The 22,204-nt window shown below is 44.5% G+C and overlaps 2 protein-coding genes across 2 annotated transcripts; one reads left to right on the top strand and one right to left on the bottom strand.

The window, feature by feature from the left end:
* The first annotated feature begins 4,280 nt into the window (after positions 1-4,280).
* LOC125513202 (probable E3 ubiquitin-protein ligase ARI8) lies at positions 4,281-16,212 on the top strand. The gene is made up of 15 exons (XM_048678234.1): positions 4,281-4,702; positions 7,397-7,521; positions 7,871-7,973; positions 8,302-8,392; positions 9,323-9,495; positions 9,798-9,902; positions 9,982-10,070; positions 10,781-10,888; positions 10,971-11,061; positions 11,148-11,237; positions 14,583-14,630; positions 14,793-14,864; positions 14,956-15,055; positions 15,133-15,259; positions 15,534-16,212. The coding sequence occupies exons 1-15, from the start codon at positions 4,547-4,549 to the stop codon at positions 15,817-15,819; spliced, it is 1,764 nt and encodes a 587-aa protein (XP_048534191.1). The 5' UTR covers positions 4,281-4,546; the 3' UTR covers positions 15,820-16,212.
* Positions 16,213-17,458: 1,246 nt separating this feature from the next.
* Positions 17,459-19,809, bottom strand: LOC125513201 (nicotinamidase 1). Its single transcript, XM_048678232.1, has 5 exons — positions 19,541-19,809; positions 18,971-19,154; positions 18,632-18,765; positions 18,362-18,547; positions 17,459-17,765 (listed from the first exon to the last, which is right to left on the bottom strand). Exons 1-5 carry the CDS (start codon positions 19,694-19,696, stop codon positions 17,688-17,690), a joined length of 738 nt encoding a protein of 245 aa, XP_048534189.1. The 5' UTR covers positions 19,697-19,809; the 3' UTR covers positions 17,459-17,687.
* Between the last annotated feature and the right edge of the window lie 2,395 nt (positions 19,810-22,204).

Raw genomic sequence — 22,204 nt, 5'->3', positions numbered from 1 at the left:
TGGAGATGGCTTGCCCATCAAGCCAATGGTCGCACCAGAAGCGGCAGGTTTTTCCATCGCCAAGGGTCCAGGAGGTCGATGCACGGAAGAATTGCCTGGTCTCCGCGTCGCACGACACCTCCAGGTGGTGCCAGGGGCGGTCGGGGTCCGTGGCCTGAAGCCAAAGCCATCTAGCGCGAAGGGAGATGCCGGTGAGGTGTAGATCACGCACACCCAGCCCACCGTACTCGAGAGGGCGGCAAATGCGCCTCTAGTTGACGAGGCAGCAGCTGGAATTGGCGTCCTTCCGCCCATGCCATAGGAAGTCGCGAATGATCCCATGGACCCTCTTGAGGATCGACGAGTTGATGGCCATGGCAAGAAGGATATGAACAGGCATAGCCGAGAGGACATGCTGCACGAGTGCGAGCCGCTCAGCGCGCGAGAGGAGCGCGGCTTTCTAGGTAGCCAGCTTCTTGGTGAGCTTGTCCAGTAAGGGGAGGAGGGCTAAGGTGGGTGTCTTGCGGAGTGAGAGAGGGAGCCCAAGGTAGACGATGGGGAAGGCGGTGACCACGCAAGCCAGGGTAGAGCCCACAGCCTCGGCCACGGTGTCATCGCACCGTATGGGAGTGGCGGAGCACTTGAGGAAGTTGGTGCGGAGGCCCGAAGCTTCTCCAAACACATGGAGCAGTTCGCGGATGGCTGTCAACTCCTGGGTTGTAGGATGGCAGAAAATGACCACATCGTCGGCAAACATTGAGATGCTGGATGCCGCATGGCGGGGCGTGAGCCGCTGGAGCAGGCCGGAGTGCACAACGTGCTGCAACAGAGAGTTGAGGGTGTTGATGACGATCACGAAGAGGAGCGGGGAGGCCGGGTCGCCTTGCCGAAGATCGTGCGCATGGTCAACCGAAGGGCCTGGTTTCTAGTTGATGAGAATGCGCGAGGAGGCAGTGGAGACAAGGATGCAGATCCATTCACACCACCTCCTCCCGAACCCAAGATGCCGAAGGACCTAGAGGAGGAAGGGCCATGAGACAGTGTCGAAAGCCTTCGCGATATGTTGACTTTTGTGTAGACCTCCCCGGCAACAACGCCAGAAATCCTTCTTGCTATCTCTTGAGCACTTGCGTTGGTTATCCCTTGAAGAGGAAAGGGTGATGCAGCAGAGTAGCATAAGTATTTCCCTCAGTTTTTGAGAACCAAGGTATCAATCCAGTAGGAGGCCACGCACGAGTCCCTCATACCTACACAAACAAATTAATCCTCGCAACCAACGCGATAAGGGGTTGTCAATCCCTACATGGTCACTTACAAGAGTGAGATTTGATAGATATGATAAGATAATATTTTTGGTATTTTTATGATAAAGATGCAAAGTAAAATAAAAGGCAAAGGAAATAACTAAGTATTGGAAGATTAATATGATGGAAGATAGACCCGGGGGCCATAGGTTTCACTAGTGGCTTCTCTCGAGAGCATAAGTATTCACGGCGGGTAAACAAATTACTGTTGAGCAATTGACAGAATTGAGCATAGTTATGAGAATATCTAGGTATGATCATGTACATAGGCATCACGTCCGAGACAAGTAGACCGACTCCTGCCTGCATCTACTACTATTAGTCCACACATCGACTGCTGTCCAGCATGCATCTAGAGTATTAAGTTCAAGAGAACAGAGTAACGCTTTAAGCAAGATGACATGATGTAGAGGGGTAAACTCATGCAATATGAAATAAACCCCAGTGAATTGTAATACGACTCACTATAGGGCGAATTCGAGCTCGGTACCCGGGGATCCTCTAGAGTCGACCTGCAGGCATGCAAGCTTGAACCCAAAGCTAAGCACTTCTCCCATTGCAAGAAAGATCAATCTAGTAGGCCAAACCAAACTGATAATTCGAAGAGACTTGCAAAGATAACCAATCATACATAAAAGAATTCAGAGAAGATTCAAATATTGTTCATAGATAAACTTGATCATAAACCCACAATTCATCGGTCTCAACAAACACACCGCAAAAGAAGATTACATCGAATAGATCTCCACAAGAGAGGGGGAGAACTTTGTATTGAGATCCAAACAGAGAGAAGAAGCCATCTAGCTAATAACTATGGACCCGTAGGTCTGACGTAAACTACTCACACTTCATCGGAAGGGCTATGGTGTTGATGTAGAAGCCCTCCATGATCGATGCCCCCTCCGGCGGAGCTCCGGAACAGGCCCCAAGATGGGATCTCGTGGATACATAAAGTTACGGCGGTGAAATTAGGGTTTTGGCTCCGTATCTGGTAGTTTGGGGGTACGTAGGTATATATAGGAGGAAGGAGTACGTCGGTGGAGCAACAGGGGCCCCACGAGGGTGGAGGGCGCGCCCAGGGGGTAGTCGCGCCCCCTACCTCGTGGCCTCCTGGTTGATGTCTTGACATAAGGTCCAAGTCCTCTGGATCATGTTCGTTCCGAAAATCACGTTCCCGGAGGTTTCATTCTATTTGGACTCCGTTTGATATTCTTTTTCTGCGAAACCCTAAAATAGGCAAAAAAACAGCAATTCTGGGCCGGGCCTCCGGTTAATAGGTTAGTCCCAAAAATAATATAAAAGTGTATAATAAAGCCCAATAATGTCCAAAACAGAATATAATATAGCATGGAACAATCAAAAATTATAGATACGTTGGAGACGTATCACCAAGCAGGCATGGAGGCTAACTGAGAACCTACAAGCTTATGTGCACAAGTGCTCAAGGCAAAGTACTACCCCAATGGGTTCCTGGTCGACACCGTCTTCACCGGTAATGCATCCTCAACAAGGCAAGCAGTGGAGTATGGGCTGGAGCTATTAAAAAAAGGTATTATTTGGCGTATTGGAATGGCTCCCAGGTCCGCATATGGCGAGATCCTTGGCTCCCTCGCGATCAGTCTCGACGACCGATCACCCCGAAGCATCATTGTCGTCTAAAGTGGGTCTCTCAACTGCTCAACCTTGATGGTACATGGAATATAAATCTTCTCCGACAGCATTTCTATCAGCCAGACATTGATTGCATCCTTCAGATGAAGGCTTCAAGCAGATTAGACTCCAACTTCCTTGCTTGCCCTGGACAAACGCAACTGCTTTTCGGTACGCAGCGCCTACTACCTTGGTCTGCAGGAACATATGGCAAAGCAGGATAACGGCGCCTTGAGCGGCCAGCCGGACGGACGACGTTCAGTGTGGAACCTGATATGGAAAAACGGGGCACCGGCCAAAGTACGTATCTTTGCATGGCAAGCTGCCCAAGAGGCCTTAGTTACACAAGCTACCAAGACATACATACACCTTGAACTCGATTCAACATGCTTGCTGTGTGGCTAGGCAAAGGAGAACGTGCACCATGCTCTTGTCATATGTCCTCATGCAGCGACGCTTTGGGAGGCTATGCAAGAGCATTGGGCACTACTGACCCCAGCCGACCTGCGTGACACTGAGCCAGATTGGTTATTACGTCTGCTTGATAAACTGCCGGATGTACAGAAGCTTGCTTCCTTGATGATCATGTGGAGGATTTGGTATGCAAGAAATGAGATCATGCATCATAAACCCCCAGTCCCGATCAAGGCCTCGCGTCGGTTCCTATCGAGTTATATCAGTTCCCTACTTGCAATACAGCAGCACCCGAGGTGGACTTGACAAAGGGCAAGCAGGTGATCGATTACTCGGGAAGCACGTCAAAGACCACACATGAAATACTAGCCACGCCTCAATGGAAGCCCCCTGATGTGAACTATGCTAAACCGAATGTTCACGGTGCTTTTCTGAAGGAGGATGGTACAACCGGGGCTGGGATGATTTTACGTGATCATGAAGGTACAATCATCTTTGCCGCGAAGCGGGTACTCTTCAATTGCGGGGGGCCTCTAGAAGCGGAGATGGCAGCTATGGACGAGGGGCTTCGGCTTGCTCTCTACTGGTCCAGCTTGCCGTTGGTTGTTGAAACGGATTACGCTGAATTGTTGAAGATGATGCAATCTAAAGATATAGAGCGATCGAGGTATGCGAACCAGATTAATGAGTCTAGATATGGAGCGAACACGATTCAAAAGGACAAAATCCAAAGAAAATGGATGTCCGATTGGTGTCTGGTTGGAGTTGGCAGGTGTGGTGTGGCAAAGAGGTATTCGGACACGGAGGGACGAGGCACTCCTGTTTGTGAAGTGAAGATTCATACCTCCCTTTCTGGTGCAGCGCAAGATTCCTTCCCATGAAAGGAAAAGGTTCCGTCTGGAAAGCACTGTTGTTAGCAGAGAAGCAGAAAATAGCAATTACACGCGAGAAAGAAAACGTGCGGAAACAAACAAGGAAGGAGAAAGCTCGAGGCTTCCTCTGCCCCCGAGCGAATCCCACCCATCCTCTCTTCCTCCCCCCACGTCTTCCTCCGCTCCACCCCTTTCCTCCTCCCAGCTCCCGTCCGTCCACCGAATCCGAGCCGCTTGTTCCCTCCAAACGGTGGGGCGCGGCTCCGATCCGCCCGATCCGGGTCGCTCTCGAGGCTCCGGCGCGCGCGGCGGCGGCCGGTGGCGGCGATGGATTCAGAGGACGACACGCGCGACTCCGCCGACGAGGACTTCTACAGCGGCGGCGAGGCGGGCCTCGCCCTCAGCGACGACGGGGACGCGGACTACGACTTCGCCGACCGCGACTCCGATGACTCGGATGACCTAATCTCCCACAGGCAGCAGGTGATCATCGATTGGCGTCCGGTCGGTCCCAGTATAGAAATTGCTTGTTCGAGATAATCGGAATGGGAGATGCAGCAGCGCCGGAGCGGCCATGTATCGGTGCTTCTGTCTGCCCCTTAACGATATAGGATGGATGATGTGGACAGAAATGCTCTCGCGTATACTACTATATATAAATAGTGGATAGAAATGTGACTGGTTGGATGATCTAGATATTGCTTTCGGTTGCCTGTGTGATTGCCTGACGTGGACGAAGAGCTCGATCAGAGTCCTTCCCATGGATGAAACGTGCTTATATAAACCTGAGGGTGGTTCTATTTATGTCCCACGGTAGGAAAAGACAAGCCGAGCATTCCCGATAATTACTTCTGGCTATCGGATAGGTGCTAGCTGTGACTGGTGTCCTGGCATGCGAAATTCACTTTGTGTTGTAGCTTGTAATTCACAGTGTGCCACATTGCTTTATGATTCCAGTTTTGGTTGCTGGTAATAAGTGGTAATGGAATGTAGCATGATAGGGAGAGCGGTGTTTAGGGTAGGACTGTTGGAAAGCATGCAAAGGAAAACTTCTAAGTATGTATTAGGCATGTACTGACATGCTACCCTGATGCAAGGATATACCAGTCTAATTGGTATGTTTCTGAATCTGATTTTGGGTGGTTTCCTACAGCTTGCTGGTTTCATTGGAGCTGGCAGTTTTTTAATGTATGATTTGATAGCTCTAGCCAAAAGATGGTGATTAATTCGCAGATCATACTAATTAGGTGAATACATGAGTCTTACTTAGTGTTTACTTACTCACAGTCCATGGAAATTTCTATGTGGGATGCAAGTACTCTTCTAGCTTCAAACTGTGAAATAGGGTACCTTGCATGGTCTTGGCACAGGTCATTAAATTTATTTCGTTCTGATTCACTATTTGTAGTGATATTCTGTCTAAATATCAAGAGATGAAACGATTAGGGAAAGAAAAGCTTTTGAAGCTTATGGTACACAACTCTAGCGTGTTGATTCGGGGTTAGATTTTTGTTCCTCCCTTATGTAGAACTTAAATTGATATGATTGAACACATCTTCCATTCGTTAGTGCACACTTCCCATTCATACCGATTTTCAGTTTTAATCAGATGCAAACAGAAAAATGTTCCTTGATACGATGTTGTGATATATTTTTTGGTGTACTTTCTTCGTGAAACAGAATTGACATTTGGTATACCATCATTTTGTCATGATATGTTTTCTAGATATTATTCACACTTTCGTCTGATGTACTTGCATTCTGAAGCGTTGTGATGTGAGTGCATCAAGTGCTGTCCAATCTGCAATAGCCGATCGTGTAAAGTGTTGCAGTGTTGCTTAACATAGAGCACTAAAGGACTGGTATTTTCTTTGCTTACGCAATCAAGTAACCCGACAAGTTACTGTTCTGGTTATGGAATATTGTTTGGAAGTGCATAGTTAACTTACATAGGTGTTCATCTTGCATGATGATGTTAAATTATAGCAAGTCCAAGATCTATTGATTTGGACATGGAGCATTAAATCCTTTATAAAAAATGAACCAATTTAGCTTCTAGAAAATTTCTATGATAAATGAAATGTCCAGCTTTTAATACCCTCGTTTCCATTTTCCTCTACCATCGCCCCCCACCCTCCGATATCCACTCTTCTCCTCTTGTTTTCCTTACAAACTCCAGTTTAACAGCAGATTTTCGCACTTCCCTCTTTGATCTATTATGGATGACCTTGAGCTGCGTTCAGTTCAGATGGTCGGTCAAGAAGAGGGTTATATGCAAATGGTCAATGATGGGAAATATATATAGTTAGCAAAGAAGTGAAAAGTCACGGAGCTAGATTTGAGGCCGTTTGATTTGTAGCCAAATTTGACTACACTTTTGGATGGCCCACCTCACTGAGTGTGCCACTGTGCACACAATGCTTAAATTTGGTATAATCGTTGCTGCAATCCAGGTAGCTTTTGAATGTAGAAGCTTATATTATTGTAGAATTGTAATGATATCGGTATTGTGCCACACAAATAGAGTTATAACAAACCCAATTTTTTTTAACAATATTGCTTTTTTTGTTTTTTTGAGACCTTTGACACATAAAGTCCGGGCCTCCAGGGTATATTTTGATCGACAATGTATTGAGGTTTAGGTTATTAGCATGTAAACGCATGTCATCAGTCGCAAGTCAATCCAAGCTTCTCTCTCTGCACATGCTTCCATGTGTTCCTCGAGGCTGAATAATATACTTGAAATCATAAGGTTGTACTCCCTCTGTTCACTTTTATAAGGCGTTGAAGATATTTCAGACAGTGTGCAAAGCAGGTCAATTTCAGTTGTCTGAAATGACTTATAAAAGTGAACGGAGGGAGTAGCAAATTCTTCCTGGACGTGAAAAATACAACCAACAGAATTCTTATTTCGCTTTTCTTTTGCCTAGCTTTTTTTTCTGGTTATGTACTCCATGAGTTGGTGATTTTTGGTGTATGTACCTGTTAAATAGTCAGATTTTACCACGAAAGGATTTTTTATTTACTAACTACATGCTGTTTTGACCAAGATTAACTTTCTTTCTCTCCATTTAATCTAGCGATGAACTGGCCGTACTAAGCTTATGTGGTTCTTAGGCGTTCATTTCACCTTATATCTATGTTTATCTTACTACTATTTTCTTGTTTATATTCCAGCAAAACTACAGTGTACTGAGTGAAACTGACATAAAGCAACATCAAGCAGATGACATGAATCGGGTTTCAACTGTTCTTTCAATTTCGAAATCAGAAGCTTGCGCCCTTCTTCGCAGTTATAACTGGTAATAGGCATCATTACTTCTGGCATGGTAGTTGCATGCTTAAATAGTTATTTTTGTCCAAGCTTAAGCACAAAATAGGTGCAGGCGAATGAGATACTGCTATATTAGGATCATACTCCCTCCGTCCCAAAATAAGTGTCTCAACTTTGTACTAGCTCCAGTACAAATTTGTACTAAGATCAAGACACTTATTTTGGGACGGAGGGAGTACTTCTTTGGCCCTTCCTTCTCGATGGCAGCGCTGCTTGTACCTTCTTTTTTGTGACAGCTTCTGTAGGCGGTGATATTTAATTTATGTTGCTCGCAATATTTCTTTTCTGTAAAGGCATTATAAAGTTTCTTCTTGCAGGAGCGTTAGTAAGGTGCATGACGAGTGGTTTGTTGATGAAGCACGAGTTCGTACTGCCGTTGGTTTACCGGAGAAGCAAAACGAAATGCCAAATGAAAGAGAAGTAAGGCTCACTATTTTTTTATTTTTGCTCTGTTGCCCAAGCTTATTCCCCCCTTTGGACAATATAGTTTTCTTCTAGTTGACGTTTATATTATTGGATTGCCTGTATATTTTGTAACCCGTGGAGTTAGTATGACCTGCCTGGTAACCTGTATTTTGCTGGAGAAAATGTTGAACAGTAGGCTTGTTATTTTGAATGCTTGTGGCAAAGGGATGGACTTGCACCCTTTTATGTTCTAGACTAGACATGCTAATGAAAACATTCCCGTACATGTAGGTCATGTGCATATAAACTCCACTTCTTACATTACTTATCTATCTTTTAACAGCTTACGTGTGGGATTTGCTTCGAAAGTTGTCCACGTGAGTCAATGGGTGCTGCTTCATGTGGGCATCCTTTCTGTGGTGTATGTTGGAGAGGTTCGTTCTCTTGTTATCCCCTTGCTTTGGATGGTCATACTTTACACTGCCCTTGCCTAGATAATTGTGCCATGAATACGCTTGGTGATGGACCAAGTGTGCCTAACTATCTATTAAGTTACCCTTGATTTTTCTTCTGACTGAACACATAGATGTTTACCGTAGCTGCATGTGAGCATATCTTCCTCAATCAGTGTGTTCCTGAATATGTTTTTCTGAAAGAAGCATTGGTGGAAATTTATAGTCATGCGTGAACACAAACAAATGTATTATGCTTTTTCCTATAGCGTGAACACAAACAAATGTATTATGCTTTTTCCTGATAGGTTGCAAGCCTGCAGTGTTATTGTTGCACAACATTGACCATGCCCCTCCAAATTGATAACATTTTTTTTGTGGTTCTCATTTCTTATATGCAATAATATCACTTGTTGGGCATAAATGCTGTATTTGAATGCTCTAGGATCTAGCCATTTGGAGTTCTATATTGGATAGTATATTATTACCTGTTTGAACCATTTTGAAATTGAGTAGATAAAAAGTCCATAGATTTCCAATTTAACATTCTATATTTTTCTTTGGTCACTTAACTAGAAATCTAGAATAACTCATAACAAAACCAAATGTCATGTCCAAAGACAAATATCAGTTTTCCAGTGTTTCAACATGATGCCATCCTTATTCTCCTCTTGCAATTTGGTTCCTTTTTAGTTTTTTTGCATACTTTGTGAACCATTTAGTCTATATGCCCCTGTGTTTCAATTTTATCATTTCAGAACAATTTGAGTTTTTGTTCCATCGTTTCATGGAATGCTTTCAGTTTATCTTACATCTTCTAATATAACCTTTTTCTTGTAATTAAATGCAATGTTCGAAGATTTTAGCTTTAATGTTCAGTTGGTGCTGATTAAATTTTTGTTTCATTGACAGGCTATATTAGCACAGCTATAAATGATGGTCCAGGATGTTTGATGTTGAGATGTCCTGATCCATCCTGTTCTGCTGCTGTTGGACAAGATATGGTTAATTTATTCGCTAGTGACGAGGATAAGGGGAAGTATGAACGATATCTTTGCAGATCTTACATTGAAGATAATAGAAAAGTAAGTCCATATCTTTCTGAATTTTATCTGAATTCAAAATTTCTTTTCCGAGCACCAAGTGCTGCTCAGTTAGGGAAGGATGGTGACGGCCACATCTGGCCAAAGGATTCAGAATTTGGCATTGCACAATCCTTTGTTCTGGCACCTATTCTTTTCTTTGTATTTGATTTTATATATCAGAATTTCTTGTTGGTAGCTGATAACTGAAAAAAAATTGCTTAAATGTCTTGTGCATTTTACTGCTGTCTACTATCACCTTCTGATTTGCACTAAATTATCACTGTGTCATTTATGTTGAACAGACAAAATGGTGTCCTGCTCCTGGCTGCGAGTATGCTGTGGAATTTGTCGTTGGCAGTGGCAGCTATGATGTTTCTTGTGGCTGTTCTTACGGGTTCTGTTGGAACGTGAGTATTTCTGGCTGTAGCTTATTTGTGATATGTTCGGTCTAGCTTAGAATTAAGAAGCCGTGTGATTTTTTTTCAGTGCACGGAGGAAGCTCATCGCCCTGTAGACTGTTCCACAGTTTCCAAATGGATTCTCAAGAATAGTGCGGAATCCGAGAATATGAACTGGTACGTCTTCTCCCAAATTTCGCATTGTCTGTCCAACAGCATGAGCATGGTCATGTCAATGAAGTATTACTATCTCTGATTTCCAAGTGTGGCAAGCTTTGACATGGGTATGTTTGTGTAACATGTATACCGGCCCATCTGGTCTTTAACCATCTTTTTTGTTATATCTAATTGCTAATGGAATAAGATGCACAGTTGGGACTAGCAAGTTGTCTACTCTACCAACTATTTGCTCATTCTCTCCACTTCCCTATTGCTTACCAGTTACTACCTTGCTTTTCTTTTGAAATTCTACTTGTCATATTTCCTTACTGAACCAAATTAGGTTTCTAAACAAAAATGCTTGTTGTAGATACCCGGCGTACATGATCCGCAAATTGGACTGCGAAGCCTTTTCTTTCTCTCACATATCTCTATTTTTGGCTTCTCTAAATTGTTCCATTTCACCCCAACTAGTGTTCTTTCTAACATGTATCCTTCTAGGGTCTGATGAGCACTCCCTAGACTTTTTTGCTTAGTTTGTGCTATTCTTTTCCCATTTCTTTACTAACATAATGGTGTTGTTATGTTTAAAAAAAACATAATGGTGTTGTTGTTCAGTCAATGGAATGCTGCATCTGTGCAGATATAGTATGTTTTTACTTCGAGTTGTTTTGACTAGCAACTATACCTTTTTTCTTTCTTCACCACCTGTTGGTTCTGTTTTCCAGGATACTAGCTAATTCGAAGCCTTGTCCCAAGTGCAAGCGGCCTATTGAAAAAAACCAGGGCTGCATGCACATTACGTGCACACCGCCATGTAAATTTGAATTCTGCTGGTACACAATCACATTGCTGCTACACTTCTGCTTATAGTTTTTTGTCATTTTAGATAGTTGACACATTATGCTGTTAATGCAGGCTTTGTCTTGGTCCATGGTCAGATCACGGGGAGAGAACAGGTGGTTTTTATGCTTGTAACCGTTATGAGGCAGCAAGGCAAGAAGGAGCGGTAATGGTTCACCTAGTCATGAACATCAAGTTATTGTATCATTAAATTATTTATGCTAATTCCTTCCTTCTACGTTTCTGTTATAGTTTGATGATTCTGAAAGGAGAAGAGAAATGGCAAAGAATTCCCTCGAGAGATATACACATTACTATGAGCGATGGGCAGCCAATCAGTCAGTAAGTGATTTTCAACTCAGTTAGCAGCATTGACACTCCTTTAATGTCAGGTCTTAAGTGGGTAAATAGTGAGCTAAACTCCTAAACATTTCCTATGCACTCAAGATAGCCTAGTGGTGAATCGTGAGTGAACCTTTGGGTGGTAATATACGTTGTCAGCTTTTTCTGCGGCAATGAGCTCACGAATATCATGGGTGCATAATGTACAAATCAGTACTAAGCCAAGTTGGAAGTTGGAAGTGGTGCTTGAATGACTGCTATACTGTTCTTAGTTGTAGTGATGGTTTCTTTGCTCGTCAAACTTGCCAGGAGTTCATTTACGGTCGAAGACAATGCTGTATGTAGGATATTTTGAGTTTTTAAGATCTCAGTGTGATAGGGTCAAAGAATAGAATATTGATGCTTGTTTCTCTCTCGAAACGCAGGAGAGCTGCATATCATTTCAATAAGAAGAAAGAAATAAGTACAAGGATGCGGGTAGAAACTCCGTTGACTCAAACACAACCCAAAGGAACAAATAAGAACTCTCACCACACATAAAACAAAACGGCCAAAATCAGACAAAGGACGAGCCTAAACGTCCAAGGTAAGCATCCCAAAGAAAAGCCCCCGAAGCATCAAAGCTCCAACTGAACACCAGAGGGCGAACTCGTTAGCAACTGTCAGCAACAACACGGAAACATTTGGTCTAGCGCCATTTAAAACGCAATCGTTCCGATGCTTCCATATTTCCCACGCCACCAAGACAATGAGGAGGTAAGCCCTTTCAAGAGTTCTTTGGAAACTTGAATGAGAGCTTGACCTCACCAGCTTGAGAACCGGCCAGTGGTGGGTTGCGGAGCAATAGCAATTATGCCTAATCTTCGGAGAATATGAGACCAGACCTGCCTGGAAAAGACGCATGATACAAGGATGTGCTGAATTGACTCCTCAACTTGATCGCACAAGGGGCATGCAGCCGGGTGCGGCAACCCCCTTTTGTCCAGGCGGTCTACTGTCCAGCACCGATTATTGATGGCAAGCCAAATAAATAGCTTAAGTGCAAAGGAGCTCAGGTCCACCGGATTCTCTTCCAAGGGGCGAATCTGACCGCACCAATAAAGAAAGCCTCGTATGCTGATTTGCATGAGTACAATCCCGATGGCGTAAACCGCCAACGGTGCTGATCAGGAACATCCTGTTGAAGGTGCAGTCCCTCCACTTAATCCCAAAACTGAAGGTATTCAGTTAGCACTTGGACAGTAAGGGCGCCCTTGATGTCTGCGACCCATCTCCGCTCTGTTAGAGCTTGAGCCACAGTGTGCTGCTTGACCGCTCTTTTGGAGATCAGCTTGAAAAGGTGTGGAGATCTCCTGAAGCCATCGATCAGACAAGAACAAAGTGGTCTGCCCATTCCAACAATTGACTCAACAGCGACACAGAACAAAGCCAGAGCATTTCGAGGAACGAGGACGGGCAAACCAGACCATGGGTGATCTGCGCCAGTTTTCTGCAGCCATAACCATCGCATGCGGAGCGCCCACCCCAATGTTGAAGGTTAGGAATACTAAGACCACCCTATTGGGTTGGTCGCTGGACTCGCTCCCGGGAATCAAGGCAGTTGCCCCCATTAGCCTTTTCCTGGCACTTCCAAAGAAACCCCCTACAACACTTATCAATGGCCTTGATAACCCATTTGGAAAGGCCCAACGCAATCATGAGATAAATAGGAATGGTAGAAAGTACAACTCATACCGTCACAACAAACCGACTAGTACGATTCATGGGTGATGCCTTTCGTCCAGGGAGATTGTTAGCAACCTTATCAACAAGAGGGTGGGGGTCTGCCTCGGAAGGCTTCTTGACCATGAGTGGGAGACCCAAATAGGTGCAAGGGAAGTGCTTAATATCACAAGATAAACTGCTGGATACGACCTCCATATCTTCATCCTTACACTGAATTGGGGTAACGAGCTCTTGGACATATTGGTCACAAGACCTGAGGCATGGCCAAAAATGTCCAGAAGTTGCCTGATGTTAGTGAGGTCATTTGCAGCAGGCTGGAGAAACATCACTACATCATCAGCATAGAAATTGGTTGCAGCAAACCCACATGAGCAGCCCAGTTCACAAGAGTTCAAGACATCCATCACAAGGATAAATAACATAGGGGATAGGGGGTCACCTTGATGGAGGCCACGACGATGGAAGATGTGCTCATCCGGCCCACCATTGACTAGGAACTAAGGGAAGATGTGGAGAACAGCAAACATGTGGAATTGCACCAACGTTGACCAAAACCTAAATGCTTTAAAACCTCAATGAGGAAAGGCCAAGATACGGAATCAAAAGGCTTTCTATATATCCAGTTTGAGTAAAATGTGAGGCTCCTTTCGTTGGTGCAAACATTTTGCCATTTGTTGAACAAGGAGAAAATTGTCATGAATTCTCCTTCCCTTGACAAAAGCAGATTGGTTTACAGGCACCAAATCAGGCAGCATGGGTGCAAGGCGATTGGCCATGAGCTTAGCAACCAGTTTGGCAAAACTGTGGATAAGGCTTATGGGCCAGAAGTCTCACCTGGATAGCACTGACCTTCTTCGGCAGAAGGGAGATGAGCAGAGTTGAGAAGTCTGACCTGGATGGCACTGACCTTCTTCGGCAGAAGGGAGATGAGCAGAGTTGAAAGTCTGAGTTTGGACACATGACCATGATGATCAGCTGAGAGAGCTAGCAGCAGGTCCACTCTGATAATTTCCCAACATGACTTATAAAACAACCAGTAATCCCGTCAGGTCCAGGTGCTTTATCAAACGGCAAGTCTTTGATGGTTGCCCACACTTCATCCTCCGAAAAAGGCTCCTCCAAAGAAACCAAATCATGCTGCTGGAAGTGAAAAACTGAGAGGTCCAAGGAAAAATCCCGAACCTGAGACGAACCAATGAGGTTTTCATAGTAATTCAGCACAGCCTCATGTTTATCCCCTTGGTTTGTAACGACCTGATCACCAACCTTCAACTTGGCTATAAAATTCTTCTTCTTACAATATCTGGAATGTTGGTGGAAGAAAGAGGTATTAGCATCGCCATCATGAAGATGAATAACACGGGACCGCAGCCGGGTGATACTGTGATCGTGGGAAGCCAAACCAAGACAATGCAATTTAAAGTTTCTTCCGCAGCCACTCCTCGCCATTGGAAAGAGCCTAACTTTCAGTAGGCCAAGCTAAGGAACATAAAGATCTAAATATTTTTTTTGTTGCTTCGTTTTTTTCATTTTGATTGATTAAATAGTTAATGTACTACTAGCAACTCTTATTTTGCATGTAACATACAATATTTACGCACTATTTTTGTTATGATGTAGTCAAGGCAAAAGGCGCTTGGGGATCTGCAGAGTCTGCAGAATGATAAGGTAGCTGACATTCATACCTGTAACATCATTGATATTACAGGTTGCATCATCTTTTTAATCAGAGCAATGTCATTCAGGGCAGTGTCATTAGAAGGATTCACAATTTAATGCTAAAATTCTCCAACACCTAATGACTGTTATTTTGTTTGGTAAACCTTACAGCTTGAAAAGCTAAGTGACATACAAAGCCAACCTGAGTCACAGCTTAAGTTCATAATTGAAGCATGGTTACAGGTATGAATGACACTCTAGTCAGCAAGTGTCGCCTGTACTTTTGTTCAGTTTTCTGAGCATCTCACTCAGGCTGTATGGTCTCATTTTGCAGATTGTTGAATGTAGGCGGGTATTGAAGTGGACTTACGCATATGGTTATTACCTTCCAGACCATGAACATGCCAAAAGGCAGTTCTTCGAATACGTTCAAGGTTCGTATTTTTCATACTGTAGATTCCATTCGAAGTATCTATCACTAAAGGGTATCCTTTTGCTATTGCTTATTCAGGTGAAGCAGAATCTGGTTTGGAACGCCTTCATCAGTGTGCGGAGAAAGAACTTCAGATCTATCTCGATGCAGACTGCCCATCTAAAGATTTTAATGACTTCCGTACAAAGTTGGCTGGATTGACCAGGTAATGAAAATCTTAGTATATTTGTTCTGGTCAGTGTTGTTTCTGTCGAACTGGTGTCATCATCCTTAATATGGACATTAGAATAGCGTTTCCCACAATCATGTAAAGATACTGGTTTCCACGGTGTAATTATGTGGTGGTCTTTCTCCGTATGTATAACTGCCAAAATTCTTGCAGCTTGTGCTTTTGTTATCCATAATTCAGCACTTTTCATGTCATTGCTATACACTTCTTTTACTCATCTCTGCCCAACAATTCTTTGTCTATTTAACAGCGTAACTCGCAATTATTTCGAAAACCTGGTCCGTGCATTGGAGTCTGGATTGAATGATGTTGGAGCTCATAGCGGCCAAGGTGCATGTAGCAAGGCCGTAAGCTCCAAGAACCTTGGCGGTAAGAGCAAGAGTGGCAAGAACAAGGCACCTGTTGGTGCCTCGAAGTCAGGCAGCTCAACCCGTGGTATGGATGATGGGAACATCTGGGCCTGTGATCAGTGCACGTTTGCAAACCCTAGGTCTGCTAGGAGCTGCCAGGTTTGTGACCATCAGCAGCACCGTTAGATCTTGTCAAGCATTGGACATATGGATTCGTTTGGACTGTAACACCCTGTCCCGTGAATGCCTAGAGGCACATGGCGCATGAAGTTACTGGCCTCTAGGGCAGGAAAAAACGAGAGGGTGGAAATAGAAGACTCTGCTGCATTGGAAGCGCAGCAAAAGCTAAAGAGGTAGAATTTTTGTGTCCTGGTTGTCTGTTAACCGACGATGCCCCAGCAGCCTCACTCAAATATCATGGCTCGTTTGTATATAACTTAGCACCCAGCCCTCTTGTCTTGTTTGAGAGGGGTATTGACGGGTGTTTGCCGATGCATGGACTGACCTGTTGTAGTGTTGTACAACTGTTGTAAAAACTGTAATAATATTGACCTGTATTGAGTACATTTATTTATGTTCGCCGGTCTTGTCAGTTTTTTTTAATTGCTGTCTAATTAGAAAATAGTTGAACACAAAAGATTTCCCTGTGGCAGGAGCAGCAATATAGGTATAGCAAGATCAAATGCACGCTTGTTTGCTCCAGTGATTTTGTTTATGAATCCTTGGTGGATTGCAATGATAAAGCGTTTGTGCGGTGTGGCGTTTGCTTTGCTCCTATGGCGGAGCTAAAGGATCCTGTTTGAAGAACTGCAATTTGTGAACTTACAGACCATGTGGCCCTTTTTTCCGTCAGCAGGTTGCTCGGCAGCGGACAGCATACGCCCTGCCCCCATGGATCAAGATGGGAATGGGCCGGGTCGACCCGCTGGGTCGCTGACCCGGCCCAAATATTCGGGGCCGATGGGTCACATGGGTTGGCCTCAAAAAAAAAAAATTGGGTCAGTAGAGCCGGCACCAAGTGACCTGCTGGGTCAGCGGGATCGGCCCACCTCGTGGTCTCCTATCTCACGACAGCTATGTTCTAATTGTCGCCCTCGCCGATCTCTGCCGTGCCGGTGGTGCTGCCTCACGCTCACCGTCCCAGTCACGCCTAGCTCGTCATCCGGCTCGCCGTCCCAGTCACGCCTAGCTCGTCATCCGGCTCACCGTCCGCTCGTCTCCCATGCGCCGTCCAGCTCCTAGTGCACATTTGAGACTTGTCGGTAGAGCGTCGGGTCTGATGTCAACTAGTAGTACTAGCGGCATCCGATGGCTAGACACACCCACACGGCCACACGGATGTTGCATGTCTGTACAATGTCCAGAAAGAAACACACGAGCTTACTATGGTCTACGAATGTATGAATGTATAATGCACGGATGCAGCAGCTAGACCACTTGGATCTCCGTATTTTTTTCTTTCGTTCCTAGATTACGTACTACTCTATTAGGATTTTAGCTATCAGCACATCACAAGAAAAAGCAACATACGTCACTAATAATTGGGTCGACCCGAAATACCCATCGGGCGGGTCAGCCCGTGGCCTCTTATATTGGCCCTGAGGCCACTAGGGCCGGGTCCAAGGCCAGGGCCGGGTCGGCCCATTCCCATCTTGACCCATGGATATGGTGGCACTAGGCAACACACATCGCGAGGTCTGACGGGGAGACTACCCGGTCCAATCCACGTCTTTCCAAGCAATCTCATCAGCGGTTTTGGTTCATATTCTATGATGGGCAACCTTGGAACCCAGAATATATACGTACTACGCGGCACCAAAACACATATTGGAAATGGTATCTATTCTGCGTACTGTAAAGTAAATGCTTGTTAACATCACTCCTTGGATAATTACAGATAACCATGCATGGCACATACAGTGGAGCAGTGTCAGTGCACAGGCGGCAGATACACCATCTGATTATTCTACATAGAGTGGATAAACAGGAGGACTACATAGAACTATAGCACGGTCCTTCCAGCAAGACTATCAGACCTGATGAATGATCTAGCCTTATTCTTCGAGAATTCCGTCAACTATCTTCGCACCCCTTGATTTGGCCATGTAAAGTCCCATGTGATGCATAAGATCCTGCATCATTATGAAAGGTTAGCTATAAGTCCATGTTTCTTTCTTTTAATGAGCAAGGGAACGCACAAGATATCAAAGCAAATTTGCTACCGTTGTGCCTATGCAGTGACTTTCAGATCAAGAGAAAGCAGCTGAACTCTACGCGTAGATACTTCACAGCCAACAAGACAATGCATTTTCGTGTAAAACTACTGCACTTTCTTTTAGGCAGAACATAATTCTCTCTTTGTTCTATTGCTATAAACTCCGGATCATATGGCCTATGTTTTTAGCACGGTATAAACTCTGGATGCTAGGAACTTCGCAGCCAACACGACAGTGCATTTTCCATGTAAAACTAGTGCACTTTTTTTAGGCAGAACACAATTTTCCTCTTTGTTGATGTTCTATATAGCTATGGAAACTCCGGATCACATGGCATGGGATTTTGGTATGGTATATAAACTCTGGATGCTGGGAACTCCCTCAATGTCCTCTGTTTTACAAAACCTAATACTAGCTAAAATTACATGCTCCAGAATACAAAAGCTATCTACTCTCTTTCTGAAGTCTACACTCTCACTGACCATGCATAGTAGAGTTTAGTGGCTGAGTACCTGTGGATGGGCCAAAGCTCCCTTGATACTCCTGGCTACTTCGACAGGGAGGTCAAATGTCGCACATCCCTCGGAATAGATCACAACATCTTCCAACGGGGGCACTCGGCCAATGTTTCTTGCAGCCAGAGTAGAACTCACAAAGTCCAAAACACAGAAGTCAGTGCATATTCCTACAACCAAAACCTGCATCAAGCAAATTCATGAATCATTTATAAATGGGGATCACACTTTTTTCCACCGAACATTTAAATAGGAAGGATCTCTTACGGTTTTGATCTGGAACTTTGCGACCCACTCGCTGAAAACATTGGACCCGTCCTTCTCAAATGAAGCAAGATAACCATCAATGCAGTCCTTGCGCCTCATTGTCACATTTGGATCATTCTCCAGCCACTCCAGAGCTGCATATGGCAGATTGAACTTCGTCAGAATCCAGATATGGAACGTATTCTGCTGTCATTCTCCCATATCTTATCAGGTTGCCAAAACCATCGATTTAGCATCCCAATTCAACATGAAAGAATCAGTTCATAGAAACTGAACATGCTCTACGAAAGGCTTAAGGTAATAAGTAATAATACAAAAAATGTGGAGCTGGTGTTTAACCTGGAACAAAGTTTTCTTCACCGGAGCCGATGATGCAGTGCGGCGGGAAAGGCGGCTCGGGCTTATCGGGATGGTGGGTATCAAGGAACGCAAAGACCGGCCAGTTCCTCTGGCAGAACACCTTGGCAAGCCTGGTAGACTCCTCCACCATCTTCTCGATCTGCTTATTTGGGGTGACAGGGGCCTGCAAACGCCATCTTTCTTATAAGTAAAACGAGTAATAATACTTCATGCAGATTGATATTAATTCATGGGAGGAAGAAAAGGGAAAGTGGAGATTCAAGATGGGCCGGAAAGAGAAAAAAGAGAGGAAGAGCGAGAAGTGCGTGACAAGAAAAGAACAAAAGAGCCAAGAAGCGAGGTAGGAGAAAGCTGCGAGAGGGTATCTGGCCCATTCACTCGCGTCTCCATCGTAGAGCAAGCAGCAAAACTCCAACTCTTTCGGCATGGTGGCATGCATCCACCCCACCGGACCACCGAGATCCCGCAAGGGTCGATCAACCTCGCGCGAAGGCTCTTCACTTGATAATATACTCAAAAACGGAGCAGAGGAGGGGGAGCAGAACTCACGAGGTTCCCGGCGCCGACGGTGCAGAAGCCGTTAACGAGGTCGACGAGGACGAGCCCCGTGCCGGGCGTCAGGAGAAGGTCGGCGTCCGGCAGGAAGGGCGCCGCCGAGCGGAGCAGGTCAATCGCGGCGGCGCCGCCGCCGGCTTCGGACCCCATGGAGATGCGTGAAGGGAAGGGGCGGTTGGTGGTTTGGGTTTGACTGGTCCCGATCAACTAGTCGTCACGAGCCCTGTTTTGTCTAATCTTTCTCGACTGGCACCATCCAGTTGTAGAGGCGGGACCCGGATTGGGCAAACTTGGTCAAACGAACATCCAAGATGAGAAGGAAATTCATTCGTCCACCTGGGTGAACTGATTTGATAAAAAGAAATGTGGCTGCGCGCGGATATGAGCGAACAGATGGTGAAAACAACTAATACGGCCTACATCAAGGAGTGGTTGGAGTGAGTGAGAAGGCGCCGAGCTGATTTGCGGTGCGATTGACAAGTCAAGTTTAGGTTTAGGGCATCTCCACAGGTTATATGTTAGTTTTATTAGTAAAATGTCCATGCCATCAACAAATAAGCTATCATACAACTACTGCAATGAGTTGTATGTAAGCTATCCAATAGATGATGAAAAAATAAATGTGATTGCTCTTTATTTTATTTTGCAGCTTGTGCAAAGATTGTTGGTTAATCTACATACAACTTTGCTCTCTCTTCACATTTAATATATGCCACATCATCATTATGTCCTAGGTGGCAAATTTACCAACATATATCTTACAACTGTTGGAGATGCCCTTACTTTACTCCCTCCGGTCCTCTTTTTACTTCGTATATAAGATTTGTCTAAAATTAAGCCTCGTAAAATTTGATCAACTTTAGAGAAAATAATACCAACATTCATAATAAGAAATTAATATCAGTAGGCGTGTCATGATTTAAACTTCCATATTGTATAACTTTAGCATGATAGATATTGATATTTTTTCATATAAATATGATCAAAATTTGTGAAGTTTGACTTCAGACAATTCTTACATGCAGAGTAAAAAGGACCGGAGGAGGTATCATGTCGATTGGTAGCACGACGCATCACGCCGTTGTTATCTATCATCGCTGAGCAAAACACATGAACGAGATTTCATACCCATTTGTGTTTGGTTATTTTTGTAGAGAAAAGACGCTAGGGACGCTCGGCTTTGTTGACTTAATAAAGGTAGAAACGACATAGGAGTCAAATACAGAATCAACACAAATAACATCGCACACAATATAGTCCGATGCTAGAAGCAGATTATGTTCATGTAATGAAACGGTAGGGCTACATCAAAATCGCGGGCTCGGGCAGCGACTTGATGGCGGTTGGTGGCGTGGATGGCCCTAAGTTTGGACAACACAACGTCAGCATACTCACAGTCCTTCCTCTTTCCTAGAGGTCTACATTGTTACAAAAATAAAAGCCATTTCAAAATACAGTTAGCAGGATGGGAGGGTAAAATTCCCTCGATGACAAGTTCGTTTTGAACGGTTCAGCCTATACCAATGCACCAAAAATACGCTATGCTAATCTCCATGATTGGCCTCAGGCGTTCTGAAGCAAGCCTAACAGATCTTGCATCAAATTAGGGCGCCAATCAACGCCAAAACATTGGCGCACACAGCTCCAGAGGAACAAAGTTGAAGCACATTGAAAGAGCAAGTGATCTACGTTCTCAGGGGTGCCGCACAGAGCACACATGCCGTTACTGAGGTTGTTGCGTCTATGAAGATTCATTGCAGTAGGGAGGCGATCTTTAGAAGCTTGAGATAGGCACGTTGCTCAAAGATCCTTTAAAAAATCCTAGCCTAGGACCATGAAATAGCTTGGAGTACATGAATATGACTTAGAAGCTCCCCGAAGGTTCCAAGTCCTAAGATATCATGTCTTTTGAACTGGGGAGCTGGGTCTGATTAGTGATATTCTATAAAACTTTCCAGGAGTCAGATTCGAGGATAGAAAGGTTATAGAAGAATGAAATGTTAGTGGTTTCATCCACACAAACGTCTTTAACTAAGATAACAGGGTCAGGAGCAACTGCAAATAGTTTAGGAAACTTGACGAACAAGGGAACATCTGAAATCCATCCACTTGCACGTCGAAAATTTGGTAACGGCCCCATCCCTGCCGTAAAGTTAGCCCACTGTTGAAGATATATTTGTAGGATTGGATCCCATTCTAGAATTGCGACCCTTTGGAAGAGGAAGCAAAAATTGAAGAGTTGGAGAAATATTTAGCTTTAAGAAGCCTAGCCCACAAGCTATGGTCGCGTTGAGAAATTTTCCAAATCCATTTCGAAATTAAAGAAGGACTCATATTTTTGGATTTGGTAATCCCAAGCCCCCCTTGGGTTTTATGTTTACATAGTTCTTCTCAACGAACCATGTGATATTTTCCGCTTGGTGTCACCCGCTTCCCAGAAGAATCTAGAACAAACTCTATCGAACTACCCGTGAACTCCATCGCCCAAGATGAACAAACCATATCAAAGGTTGGGATAGCAGAACGGCACACATTTGTAAGCGTGAGCGTGGCGCCCGTGGACATGAGTCTTCCCGCCACAGATCTACACGCTCGACAACTTTGAGTACCAATGTACCATCATATCCCAATCTGAAGCTTGTAGAGATTAATTGGAGT

The sequence above is a fragment of the Triticum urartu genome, chromosome 6 (assembly GCF_003073215.2).
Source record: "Triticum urartu cultivar G1812 chromosome 6, Tu2.1, whole genome shotgun sequence".
NCBI lineage: Eukaryota > Viridiplantae > Streptophyta > Magnoliopsida > Poales > Poaceae > Triticum > Triticum urartu.
This window is presented reverse-complemented; position numbering and strand designations above follow the sequence as displayed.